This window comes from Bos grunniens, chromosome 5 (assembly GCF_055505025.1).
Source record: "Bos grunniens cultivar Pamir isolate PY7600 chromosome 5, Bosgru_T2T1.0, whole genome shotgun sequence".
Taxonomy (NCBI): Eukaryota; Metazoa; Chordata; class Mammalia; order Artiodactyla; family Bovidae; genus Bos; species Bos grunniens.
In genome coordinates, this window is record NC_141169.1 from 24,822,105 (window position 1) to 24,836,069 (window position 13,965).

The 13,965-nt window shown below is 37.8% G+C and overlaps 2 protein-coding genes across 8 annotated transcripts in view; one reads left to right on the plus strand and one right to left on the minus strand.

The window, feature by feature from the left end:
* The window catches only part of PLXNC1 (plexin C1), a 158,246-nt gene extending 157,350 nt beyond the window's left edge, over positions 1 to 896 (plus strand). For all 4 annotated transcript variants that reach the window (XM_086399070.1, XM_086399068.1, XM_086399067.1 and 1 more), the window contains exon 32: positions 478 to 896. In XM_086399070.1, coding sequence (XP_086255196.1) covers positions 478 to 523 — 46 coding nt within the window. In that variant the 3' untranslated portion in view covers positions 524 to 896. The remainder of the gene's footprint in view (positions 1 to 477) is intronic.
* Positions 1 to 13,965, minus strand: part of CEP83 (centrosomal protein 83) — a 137,985-nt gene that overhangs the window by 709 nt on the left and 123,311 nt on the right. For all 4 annotated transcript variants that reach the window (XR_015163559.1, XM_086399072.1, XM_086399073.1 and 1 more), the window contains 2 exons: positions 2,306 to 2,409; positions 651 to 840 (listed from right to left, as the gene is read on the minus strand). Coding sequence is in view for 3 of the 4 variants with exons in the window: in XM_086399072.1 (XP_086255198.1) it covers positions 651 to 840; positions 2,306 to 2,409 (294 nt within the window). In the remaining variant the exon portion in view is untranslated. The remainder of the gene's footprint in view (positions 1 to 650; positions 841 to 2,305; positions 2,410 to 13,965) is intronic.

The window sequence follows — 13,965 nt, forward strand, 5'->3', positions numbered from 1 at the left end:
TTTCTAACAAGACGAGTTTAACAGAAGTTTATTATATAAGCAAAGCACTTCATCAGAAGTACAATTCAGTGACGTACAACATTAAAAATCTTCCTTGCTTACAACATTACAAAATGTCATCGCTTATTAACAGTTCATCTTCTGAAAATCATCTGATCAATTTGGTTCCCTCAACATCTCAGGGATTTGATAAAGTAAAACTAACTCAAGTTTTGGAAACAGAAAGATTTAGGTATGAAACTCAGCTCTCAGTTATGACCTTGAGCAAGTCACTTCACCTCTCTGACTCAGCTTCCTCATGTGCAAACTGGGAATACTAATAGCTTCCCTCAAAGCATTTTCATTAGGATTAAATAAAATGTATGGAAAGCACATAGTACAGTAACTTTGCATAAATGTTGGTAATAATCAGAATTATATGAGTGACCTACAGACTCAACAGTTTACTCAAAGACTTTATCGGTCTCTTCCTTTCAGGTGCCCAGCAGGAGACTTTACTCCTAGCACCATCACTGAAGAATAGATTCAAATCCACTATGCCTCTCAGCAATTTTTCTGGTAAAGATTTAGGTTTTTAAATATTTAAACAGGTAAAATTTACAGAAGTATCTATCTAACTGTTTTCTCCTAAAATAAATGCCCATACATACCTGCATGTGAGGAGGGAAGGACAGTTCCATGCCTGGAATCACAGTTGATGACTGAAGACTAACAGGATTGATGGATGCTGATGGAGGTATATTAGGAACCAAAATTAAACTTCGAAATTCATTATGTCTTCTCTGTATATCCTTTAGTCTTTTTTGAAGCCTTGTATACTCTTCAAATGGAACATTTTGTCTTAAAAAGGAAAAGCATTTCTGTTGCTTAATACAGTTATATTCTGTTGAAGAACAGTATGAGTCACAGAACATAATTTTAATTGGGAGGGAAGGATTTTTAAGATTTACCAATATATAATACATAAAATGTGGTTTACCTAGACAGATAAACAGAAACATGACATGACATCTTAATTATTTGTGTTATTGTTGGCCCTGTAGGCTGTCGACTTAAAGTTTTATTTGACAATTAGTCAGAGATAAAAAACATTTTGATATTTTTAATTCTACTCCCCCAACCCATGAATCTTGAAACTAAAAGGACTCCTCCAAAAAAAAAAAAGGTGCCTTATTTTACTTCAAGAATCAAACAGAAATAGAGGAAATACCAGGTTGAATATTATGAATTTGGTAGGTAAAATATGGTCAAACATAGCTAATTCATTTTGTCCTATTTTTTAATGTACCTAATGAAAAAGATAAAACTACCCAACTTAAGGGAAAATGACATGGATTAAAAAAAACTTTGCAGGCCTTCAGAGTTCACCACCTTTTTGGACATTAATTTCCTAATAATCACAAGTAATCAAATATAGTTTCAAAACCATTTAAAGTTCTAGGTGATCTGTGTCATAGCTGCCCACTCTTGAATTGATAACACCTCCTCCACAACCATTAATTTTGAAATAATAAGTTGAATTTGGTTTTAGAATGAATGTGGTGGCTTCTCACTTTGGAACAGAGAGTATTTGTAAAACTGGCATTTATTCCACAGTCTGGAAACCTCTTGGATGTTCTAAAAAAAATAACACCACACACAACTGTTCATATTTTAGTACTAATTATACCCAAGAAGACCAGTGCACACTGTAAAGCATCACTGCTTGACATACAGGCAGCTTCCATTACAGAAAAGTCTGATACTGTCTAAATGCTGAAGACTACCACTAATTAGCTGAATTTGAAAAGATTTTATCAACGTAAATCACATGGGTCATACAGTGCCACTACTACTAAATTAAAATGGCAAATCTCTGCTCAAAAATGCTAATGATGCAGATTATTAGTTGTGCTTAGATATAAATAAAAACCAGAAACTACTGCCCAATAATATTTTCCACACCAAAACATTAAAAAACTGAGCCTTGATTCAAAGTTGTGGCCACAATTTCGAACTTGTAATAACTAAACTGTCTTGTCTCAGCAGCAAGGATTTACACCACTCCTGGCTACCAAAGCCAGGGACTGACCTTTCCATCAGTCCCAACCATACAAAACAGAAATGCATATGTTAAAGATGTTTTGGTTTGAAGAAACATTGAATCAGAAAAAGAATAGCAAAGATAATGAATTAGGAGTCTAATGAAGTTTTACGATTGTTTTAAATTTATATTTTAAAAGCAACCCAAGTACATTATACTCAGAAACAAGGTTCTATAACGTCAAAATATCACATGGGGCATATATACATACAAACATATTACCTATTTAACACCTGATTTTCTGTTTCCAATTCTTCTCTCTTTGCCTCTAAGATTTCTACCTTTTCCTGCAGTCTCTTTAATTTGTTTTCATGAAGAGATTTTCTCTAAAAAAAAACAAAAAGAGAAACAATTAATATGAACAAGTATGCTAATACATACTCTATTTGAACAAAGCTATATAGTGAATATTTTACTCACCAAAAAAATTTTACTTAGAGATAAGTATTTTCAGTGAATAATCAGAGCAAAGATCACTGGATACAATGCTTATTGAAAATCACAAAGATAATAATGCACAGATCTAGCTCATACCCTGAAAGTAACAAACAGAACTATTATAAATGCCAAACCAGAAAATTAGCATCAATAAGGAAATTGTGCAAATAAAACTTCTAAGAAGGGAAGAAGTCAAATTTTACTAATGAGTTTGCTTGTCACCTGATAATATAAGCTCTTCATTCTCCCAGAAGATATCATGAGTTTAAAATAAGTATAAATTTAAAATTAAAAGCAAGTTTGCAATTGATAAATCACTACCAAAGTAGTAAATTAAAGGATGAGACAGCTAAGACTGATTATGGATGCATCTCAGTTTGAAAGCATGCCTTTCTAAAGGGAAAATTTTCTAATAATATGGAAAGATCTATGTATAATGCAAAACAGGTAAATGAAAAAAGGTAATACCTTTTTAATTTTATAAAAAGTTTGCCTTTAAAAAAAAGCAGAAAAATAACCTATAAATGTTGACACTCATTTAGTAGCTATAGACCTTTTTGGTTTTTGGTTTCTAACTCTTTACTAACAGGCTTACTGAAGAATGAGTAGAATATAAATGTACAGCAGAATGTAAAACCACAAAGAAAACACTGGTGTCACCTCACACAGGTCAAGAGCACTGCCATACCAAAAGGGCCCCTACCCCTCCCTCCTTTCAATCTCTACCCTCCCTGTCCTCTGAAAACATAACCAACTAATCTACTTCTAAAGATGCAGTTTAGTTTTGCCTGTTTTTGAACTTCATGCAAACAGAATCATAGCACACATTCTTTTACAGATGGCTTTTTCCTTTTACTCAATACTGGGAGATTTATTCATGGTATTGCTTACAGGCAGAGTTCACTCATTGCCTACCGTGGCACTAAAACCACTTTTCTGTCCTTTATTAGCACAAGTATATATTAATGTATTGACAGGTGATTTGGGACTCTATTTATTCACCCACACACAAAGAAATCATACAGTGTATATACTTCCATCTCTCGATTTTTTGTTGTTCAACATTTCATCTCTATGATTAAGTTATGTTTATTGCATATCACAGTTCTCTATTGTTATACCATTATCCATTTTACAAATACCTCATATTTTATCCATTCTCCTCTTGATAACAATTTGAATTGTTTCTAGTTTGAAGCTACTACGAATAAAGTTTTTATGAACACTGCTGAATATGCTTTTGGTAGATATATGTCCTCATTTCTCTTTGAGTACATATTCAGGAATGAGTCATACACAATACATATGTTTTAACTTTAGTAAAACTAGCGTTTTCTAAAGTGGTTCTAACAAATTATTAGTCACATCTTGTGTGCATGCTTAGCCGTGTCTGACTGTGTGACCCCATGGACTACAGCCCACCAGGCTCCTCTATCCATGGGATTTTCCAGACAAGAATACTGGAGTGGGTTGCCATGCCGTTCTCCAGGGGATCTTCCTGACCCAGGGATTGAACCCAGGTCTCCTGCATTGTAGGCGGATTCTTTACCGTCTGAGCCATCAGGAAAGCCCATTAATCACATGCCCACCAGCAATATATGAGAGTTCTAACTGCTCTGCATCCTTACCAACACTTGGTATGGTCAGTCTTTTATAATTTTCACTACTCTAGTGGAATAGAATAATATGTCACTGTACTTTTAATTTGCATTTTCCTGTTGTCTAATGAGGGTGAGTATCTTTTTATGCATACTGGCCATCTGGATATCCTTTTTTAATGAAATGTTTGTCCTAGTCTTTTCCCTGTTTAAGAAAATATTTTGAGTAATCTATTTGTCGGAATTCTTTACATATTCAGAATATGAATACTTTGTCAGATTGACCTCCCAGTGTGTGGTAATATTTTTTCTCTTAAGAGTGTCATTTTATTAAAAAAAAAGTGACACTTTAATGTCTTTATCGATTATATCTCTTAGGATTAGTTCTTTTTTTAATGTCCTGTTTCAGAAATCTTTACTTATCCCAAGATCTTAAGATTTTCTCCTCAAGCTTCTTTCTAGCAGTTTTATTTTTTTACCCTCACATTTGGGTCTATGGTTCATTTTTATCTAATTAGGTTGGGTTAAGGATAACCAATTGACCCCACATCCTTTAAGTCCTCCAGCTTTTTTGTTCTTCAAGATTGCCTTGGTTGTTCTGGTCCTTTGTCCTTTAATATGAATTTTAGAATCTACTTTCCAGTTTCCACAAGGAAAACTACAGAAATTTTGATTAGAATTGTATTCAATTGGTAGGTCAGTTTGGCAAGAACTGACATCTTAATAATATTGAGTCTTTCAAATCAAATATGGTATAGTTTCCCTTTAGCTAGATCTTTAGTTTTTCTTAGCAATATTTGTAGTCTTCAGTGTAGACTTGCATATCTTTCATTAGATTTATTCCTAAGTATTTTGTATTTCTTATGCTAAGGTAAATGGATTTAAATATTTTATTTTCTGTTTGTTGTCTATGTAAAGAAAGAACTGAACATCACAGAAATGCAAGTAAAAACCACAATGAGATATCACAACTGTTAGAATGAATATTCTCAGACAAGAAACAACTGTTGGTGAGAATGTGGAAAAAAGGGAACCCTCTTGCACTGTTGGTAGGATTGTGCAGCCACTATGCAAATTAATGCAGCCACTACGGACAACAGTGGGCGCTTCCCAGGTGGCTCAGTGGTAAGAATCTGTTTGCCGATGCAGCAGGCACAGGAGACATGAGTTTGATCCCTGGGTTGAAAGATTCCTGGAGTAAGAAATGGCAAACCGTTCCAGTATTCTTGCCTGGAAAATTCCATGGACAGAGGAGCCTGGGCTGTCTAGTGCATGGGGTTGCAAAGAGTCTGACACAACTTAGCAACTAAGCATGCACACATGGAAAATAGTATGGAGAGTCCTCAAAAAATTAAAAATAGAACTACCAGTAATTCCACTTCTGGATATTTATCTAAGAAAAACAAAAATACTAACTTGAAAAGGCATATGCACCCCACATTCACTGAAGCCTTATTTACAATAGCCAAGACATGGAAGCAAGTGTCCATCAATGGATAAGGAAAATGTGATACACATACATTAGAATATGGTTCAGCCATAATAAAGAAAAATCTTGCCATTTGCAACAACATGGATGGATCTTGAGGACATTTTGCTAAGTATAATAAACTAGACTGAGAAAGAAAAACTACCATGTAATCTCACTTATATGTGTAATCTTTAAAATAAAATAAGCTCAAAGATATAGAGAACAGATGGGCAGCTGCCAAAAGCAGGGGGTGAGGGATGGGTGAAGTGGGTGAAGCAGATCAAAAGGTACAAACTTTCAGTTAAAAAAGAAATAAGTCCCATGGATGTAATGTACAGCATGCTGGTTACAGTTGATAACACTGTACTGCATATTTGAAAGTTGCTAAGAGATTTATCTTAAAAGTTCTCATCACAAGAAAAACAATTCTGTAGCTATGTATGGTGATGGATGTTAACTATTAACTAGATTTACTGTGGTAATAATTTTATTATACAAGTATCAAATTTTCTCTATGGAAGGTTTTAAATTAAGGATTCCATTTCCCTTATAGATACAGGACTATTTAGATTTCCTAATTTTTGTATTAGTTTTATTGAGATGTTCAAGGAATTTGTTCACCTAAATTGCATTATTAACATAGTTATTTTTATAATATTGTTTTAATATCTGTAAGACGTATAGTGATATCCCCCTTTTCATCGGGATTGAACCCGGGTCTCCTGCATTGCAGGCAGATTCTTTACTGTCTGAGCTACCAGGGCCCATTATATTGTCCATTCTGTTTATTTACTTATCTACCTGTGAGGAGTCTGGGGAGAATCAACTTTATCACCATCTTTTCAGATTGATCAGCCTTGGCAAGTTAAATTTTCTCTATTGTATACTTTCTCTTCATTGATTTCTGCTAAATCTACCCACAGAGTTCGTAATTCAGTTAATTCAGTGTTTTTTAGTTCTCAACTCGCCATTTAAAGAAATGTCTTCTAGTTTTCTGGTGCAATTCTCAAGCACTTATTCTGGAGCATACACAACATGGTACTTTTATTTACTTTTTTTTAACATGGTACTTTTAAAGTCTATGTCTGATAACTCCATTACTTGGATCCCCTGTGGGGGGTTTGCTTACATTGGTTGTTACTTCTCTTGATTTTCAGTGTAATTTCCTCATGCAGCTATTTTTAAACCATTATTAATAGAAATTTGTTAAAACTGATGAACCCATGTTGATACATTATTATTAACTGAGGTCCACAGTTTTCACTGTCATCCTCTGTGCTGTTCAGTTCTATGGTTCCATCACATGCATAATGTTATGTATCCACTACTGTGTGTGTTAATTGTTCAGTCATGTCCACTACTGTAGCATCATACAAAGTTTCACTGCCATAAAAATCCCCTGTGCTCTACCTGTTTATCCCTACTCCCTAACCTCACAAAGACTGGCAACCATTGATATTTTTTCTGTCTCCATAGTTTTGCCTTTGCTGCTGCTACTGCTGCTAAGTCGCTTCAGTCATGTCCGACTCTGTGCGACCCCAGAGACGGCAGCCCACCAGGCTCCCCCGACCCTGGGATTCTCCAGGCAAGAACACTGGAGTGGCTTGCCATTTCCTTCTCCAATGCATGAAAGTGAAAAGTAAAAGTGAAGTCGCTCAGGTTGTCTACTTGAAAGTTATACAGTTGTGTCTGACTCCTAGCGACCCCATGGACTGCAGTCTACCAGACTCCTCCGTCTATGGGATTTTCCAGGCAAGAGTACTGGAGTGGGGTGCCATTGCCTTCTCCATGCCTTTTCTAGAACGTCATGTATTTGAAATCACATAGTAAACAGCCTTTTCAGACCAGCTCTTTTCATTTAGTAAGGCTGCATTTAAGGTTCCTTCATATCTCTGCATGGCTTAATAGCTCATTTCCTTTTTATCAGTGAATAATATTCCCTTGTGTATATAAGAGATAATATAAGAATAATAATAATATTCTCTTGTGTGGATATAGCAAAGTTTTTTTTAACCATGCACCTACTTAAGGACATATTTCTAGCTTCCAACTTCTGGCAATAATGAACAAAGCTGCTATAAATGTTTGTGCACAGGGTTGTGCGTGTGTGTGAAAACGTAAGTCTTCAACTCATTTGAATAAATACTTAGGAGTGTGACTGCTGGACTGTATGGCCAGACTATCTCAGCTTTGGAGGAAACTGCCAAAGGATCTTCCAAAATGGCTGTATCATTTTACAATCCCACCAGGAATAAATTAAAATTCCTACTGTTCCATATCCTTACCAGTAGTTGATACTGTCAGTGTTTAGGATTTTAGTCATTCCAAAAAATGTGCAGTGATGTCTATGTTTATTTTTTATTTAGGGATAGATATTATAATTTAAAACCTGAGGAAGTAACTTGAAGCCTACAATGTTAGTTTCCCTTAGAAAAGATTTATACTTGTTTCTGGCAGGCAGCTAGGAACACTAACAAATAGGGGTTAATTTAATCTAGTTATAAGGACAGATCATCTGAAGCTGTGCTTCAATACCTGCAAGGACCAAGCTATTCTCAGCTCACTCTTAGTCCAAGGGTATGTATATTCCTTCACAATATCAACCCAAAGCACAAGTAGTGGACTCAGACCTGAGACCCTCTCTCTAGCAGATTCTGAACTCTTATTTTTGTTCCCCTATGAGGTTGTCAAAAGCTTTGCTTCACTTCTCAGCTCTCTCTTCTAGAACTGGCAGTCTCCTCTAAGGGAAAAGCAGCCAAATGCTGTGCTCCCCTCTCTAGGTTTCTATCTCTCCAGGACCTTGGCCTCTTAATTCTTCACTGCCCTTCACGGGGATATTTTTAAAGATATTTTGTCTGCTTCTTCTAGTTCTCATGTGGAGAGCTGATCCACATATTTCCTAGTCTGTTATTATCAAAAGCATATGCTCCTTTTAGGTATTTTAGTTCAACTATCAGCAGACATGTTAAAGATGGAAATGCTTAATACTTCATTATTATATGATTATATAAAACTTTAATCTTAAAATCTAGTTATACTTCTCCATTTTTACTGCTCATTTAAACTGCAGCAATTTTTCACTTTCATAAAATCTTAACCAAGTATGTATACTTAATATACACACACATATACAGAGTGCCCACTTAATTGGGCCCTATTTTAATCATACGTAATACAAACTGTAGGGATTTCTGAGGGAACTCCAATCAATAAGGACAAAAACATGAGAAAAAGCTTTTTAGAAAGGATAAGAATAAGAAGAATCTGTAATTCTATAAGAATGTGGATTCCCCTGAAGGTTTTCCTACAGTGGACTGATGGGTAAAACCATTGTTTTGAAAAGATTAATATGGCATCAGTGTAAAAGATGGACCCTGAAGTTTGCCTCTTAAGATAAGCTTCTTGAAGACAGGAGTCTTGACACTGCTATCCTCATCACTGTAAAAACAAACAGCCATTTACTGAGCACTCTTCTTTGCCAGGAACTGAGCTGGAATGTTATACAAGAGCTGCATGGCTGGTTGACTAGTAGACTCAATGCATGCCTTAGACTCTAACGTTATCTTAATTTCCTCATAGATCCTTCATTATCTTGACTTAAGTCTCCCATCTTCAAACTCACCTGGAGAAACTGACCTTAGTTAAATACGACTCTACTGACTGCACAGTTGAACCTACAGCAACTGAAATATAGCTGGCATGTACACATGCACTCACACATACACAAAATTATGCTGACTGGTCTCAACTTAAATTAACCAGCACTAACTTCAAATGGGGATTCCCAGGTGGCTCAGTGGTAAAGAATCCATCAGCCAAGCAGGAGACATGGGTTCAATCCCTGAGTCAGGACAATCCCCTGGAGAAGAAAATAGCAACCTACTCCACTATTCTTGGCTGGGAAATCCGAAGGACAGAGGAGGCTGGCAGGCTATAGTCCATGGGGTCCCAGTGAGTCAGTCATGACTGAGTGACTAAACAGCATCTAATGGGCCCCAGAAGGTACCTGGGATTTCTACTAATTCCCCTAATCCAACACTCTCCCAAACTCTTATATTCTTTCACAACTTCTTGTCTCTCCTCAAATCTGTTAGACCTCCACTCTTCACAGTCTGAGCTGGTGACCCAGATTCTTTTTCACATTGAGAAAATAGCAGCAATCAGTAGAGAATTTCCACACATTCCCATTACATCCATCAATTTATCAGGAATTTACAACTAAATATTTTGTCGTCTTTCCAGTTACAACAGAGACTGTGTCCCAATCCCTTCCCCCTCTGAACTGAATCTAATGCCCTTCTGCCTACTAAAACACATCATCCCTTCATTTGCCCTCTTTCTCCCGCATTATCAGTTTTCCCCCTGCAACTGAACCATCCTATAATTTCTTCTTACAAGAAGCCTTTGCTCCCACAATCTGAGCTATCTTACCCCAGTTCTCTGTTCTTCACAACAAAAATCCTTGGACAAACTATGTTCTACTTCAATCAGACCTGCATAGCTACTATTCCACAGGAACAACTCTGGACAAAGCCACCACCAATAATCACAAGGTTGTTGTTCAGTCGCTCAATTGTGTCCAACTTTTTGTGACCCCATGGACTGCAGCACGCCAGGCTTCCCTGTCCTTCATCATCTCCTGGAGCTTGTTTAAACTCATGTCCCATTGAATCAGTGATGCTATCCAACCATCTCATCCTCTGTCGTCCCCTTCTCCTCCTGTCTTCTATCTTTTCCAGCATCAGGTGACCAAAGTATTGGTGCTTCAGCTTCAGCATCAGTCCTTCCAATGAATATTCAGGGTTGATTTCCTTAAGGATGGACTGGTTTGATCTCCTGGCTGTCCAAGGGACTCTCAGAAGTCTTCTCCGACACCACAGTTCGAAAACATCAATTCTTGGGTGCTCAGCCTTCTTTATGGTTCAACTCTCTCATCATGACCACTGGAACATGACCACTGGAAAAACCATAGCTTTGACAAGATGGACCTTTGTTGGCAAAGTAATGTCTCTGCTTTTTAATATGCTATCTAGGTTTGTCACAGCTTTTCTTCCAAGGAGCAAGCGTCTTTTAATTTCGTGGCTGCAAGCACCATCTGCAGTGATTTTGGAGCCCCCCAAAATAGTCTGTCACTGTTTCCACTGTTTCCCCATCTATTTGCCATGAAGTGATGGGATGGGATGCCATGATCTTAGTTTTTTGAATGGTGAGTTTTAAGCCAGTTTTTTCACTCTCCTTTCACCTTCATCAAGCGGCTCTTTAGTTCCTCTTTGCATTCTGCCATAAGGGTGGTGTCATCTTCATATCTGAGGTTATTGATATTTCTCCCAGCAATCTTGATTTCAGCTTGAGCTTTATCCAGCCCAGCATTTTGCATGATGTACTCTGCATATAAGTTAAATAAACAGGGTGATAAAATACAGCCGTGATGCACTCCTTTCCCAATTTTGAACCAGTCTGTCGTTCCAGATTCAGTTCTAACTGTTGCTTCTGAACTTGCATACAATTTTCTCAGGAGGCAGGTAAGGTGATCCAGTATTCCAATCTCTTGAAGGATTTTCCAGTTTGTTGTGATCCACAGTCAAAGGCTTTAGTGTAGTCAATGAACCAGAAACAGATGTTTTCTGGAAGTCCCTTGGTTTTTCAATGATCCAACAGATGTTGGCAATTTGATCTCTGGTTCCTCTGCCTTTTCTAAATCCAGCTTGAACATCTGGAAGTTCTTGGTTCATGTACTATTGAAACCTAGCTTCAGGCATTTTGAACATGACCTTACTAGTGGGTGAGATGAGTATAATTGTGCAGTAGTTTGAACATTCTTTGGCAATGCCCTTCTTTGGAACTGGAATGAAACCTTTTCCAGTCCTACAGCCACTGTTGAGATTTCCAAATTTGCTGGCATACTGAGTGCAGCACTTTCACAGCATCATCTTTTAGGATTTGAAATAGCTCAGCTGGAATTGGGCTTCCCTGGTGGCTCAGACAGTAAAGAATCTGCCTGCAATGCAGGAGACATGAGTTCGGTCCTTGGGTTGGGAAACTCCCCTGGAGGAAGGCACAGCAAGCTGCTTCCCTTGTAGTTCAGTAGGTAAAGAATCTGCCTGCAGTGCAGGAGACCCATGGTCAATCCCTGAATTGGGAAGATTCCCTGGAGAAGGAAATAGCAACCCACTCCAGTATCCTTGCCTGGAAAATCTCATGGACAGAGGAGCCTGGTGGGCTGCAGTCACAAAGAGTTGGGCATGACTGAGCAATTAACACACTTACACTTATTCTTGCCTAGAGAATACCCATGGATAGAGAAGCCTGGTGCACTACAGTCCATGGAGGTTACAGAGTTGGACATGACTGAGCGACTAAGCACACCACTAGCTTTGTTTGTAGTGATGCTTCCTATGGCCCACTTGACTCCAGGATATATGGGTCTAGGTGATAGATCACACCATCATGGTTATCCAGATTATTAAGATCTTTTTTGTATAGTTCTTCTGTGTATTCTTGCCAACTCTTAATACCTTCTGGTTCTGTTAGGTTCATATCATTTCTGTCCTTTACTGTGCCCAGCTTTGCATGAAATGTTCCCTTGGTGTCTCTCATTTTCTTGAAGAGATCTCTAGTCCTTCCCATTGTTTTCCTTTAGTTTTCTTTTTAATACTCACATAGCCAAAGAAAATCTGTCTTCATCTTACTATTTTATCATCTTACCATTGTGAAATATAAAGTTCACATTATGGGAAGACAAGAAAAACTTAAACATAAAAATTCTTCTCTGCCTTTGGCCTCCTCTCCTCTCACTGTGCATCTGTCATTATGCACTGACCAAATCTCCCCCATCAGCAGGAATATCTGCTCAACCATAAATGGCAACATTCTCCTGGCATCAACAAGACAACTCCTTGAAAGATAACATTCTCTCTTGATCTCGTAAAGGGTGACACGACCCATACAACAATGGTGCTTAATTCTGGATTGTGTAAACTGTCAATAATATGTCACTTAATGTACAGCCCTCTGTCTCAAAAAAAACTTAAATAAACTGCATCTTGACTTCTAATGGGGGAAACAGCTCTCAGAGCTTTCTGAGATGCTCTTCAATTATAATCCTCAAATTTGTCTCAAATATTTTACAATTCTTTCTTATATCGACTGATTAATTTTTCGTTGACACTAAAGAGCCTCTTGATGAAAGTGAAAGAGGAGAGTGAAAAAGCTGGCTTATAACTCAACATTTATAACTCAAAACTAAGATCATGGCATCCAGTCCCATCACTTCATGGCAAGACGATGGAGAAACAGTGGCAACAGTAACAGACTTTATTTTCTTGGGCTCCAAAATCATTGCAGATGGTGACTGCAGCCATGAAATTAAAGGACACTTGCTCCTTGGAAGAAAAGCTATGACAAACCTAGACAGCTTATTAAAAAGCAGACATTACTTTACTGACAAAGGTCCATCTTGTCAAAGCTATGGTTTTTCCAGTAGTCATGTATGGATGTGTGAGTTGGACTATGAAGAAAGCTGAGCACCGAAGAATTGATGCTTTTGGGTTTTGTTTTTTTTTTTTTTAGAATTGATGCTTTTGAACTGTGGTGTTGGAGAAGACTCTTGAGAGTCCCTTGGACAGCAAGGAGATCCAACCAGTCCATCCTATTCATTGGAAGGACTGATGCTGAAGCTGAAGCACCAATACTTTGGTCATCTGATGCAAAGAACTGACTCACTGGAAAAGACCCTGATGCTGGGAAAGATTGAAGGTGGGAGAAGGGGACGACAGAGGATGAGATGGCTGGATGGCATCACCGATGTGATGGACATGAGTTTGAGTAGGCTCTGGGAGTTGGTGATAGAGAAACCTGGTGTGCTGCAGTCCATGGGGTTGCAAAGAGTCAGACATGACTGAGCAACTGATCCGATCTGATGAATGTCATTTGACACGGCTAATTATTCTTGAAGCATTTTTCTTCACTTGGCATCCAATACTTTATTGGTTCTTTTCCTATCATACTGGCCACTCTGCCTTAACTTCCCAACTTCTAAAGTTTGGAATTCCTCAAAACTCAATCCTCAAACCTGTTCTTTTCTGTCTTTCTTCACTTTCCAGGTGACCTCATTTAGTCCCATTGCTTTCAATACCATTTACATATTGCTGCTACTGCTAAGTTGCTTCAGTCGTGTCCAACTCTGTGTGACCCTATAGACAGCAGCCCACTAGGCTCCTCTGTCCCTGGGATTCTCCAGGCAAGAACACTGGAGTGGGTTGCCATTTCCTTCTCCAATGTATGAAAGTGAAAAGTGAAAGTGAAGTCACTCAGTCGTGTCCGACTCTTAGGGACCCCATGGACTACAGCCTACCAGGCTCCTCCATCCATGGGAT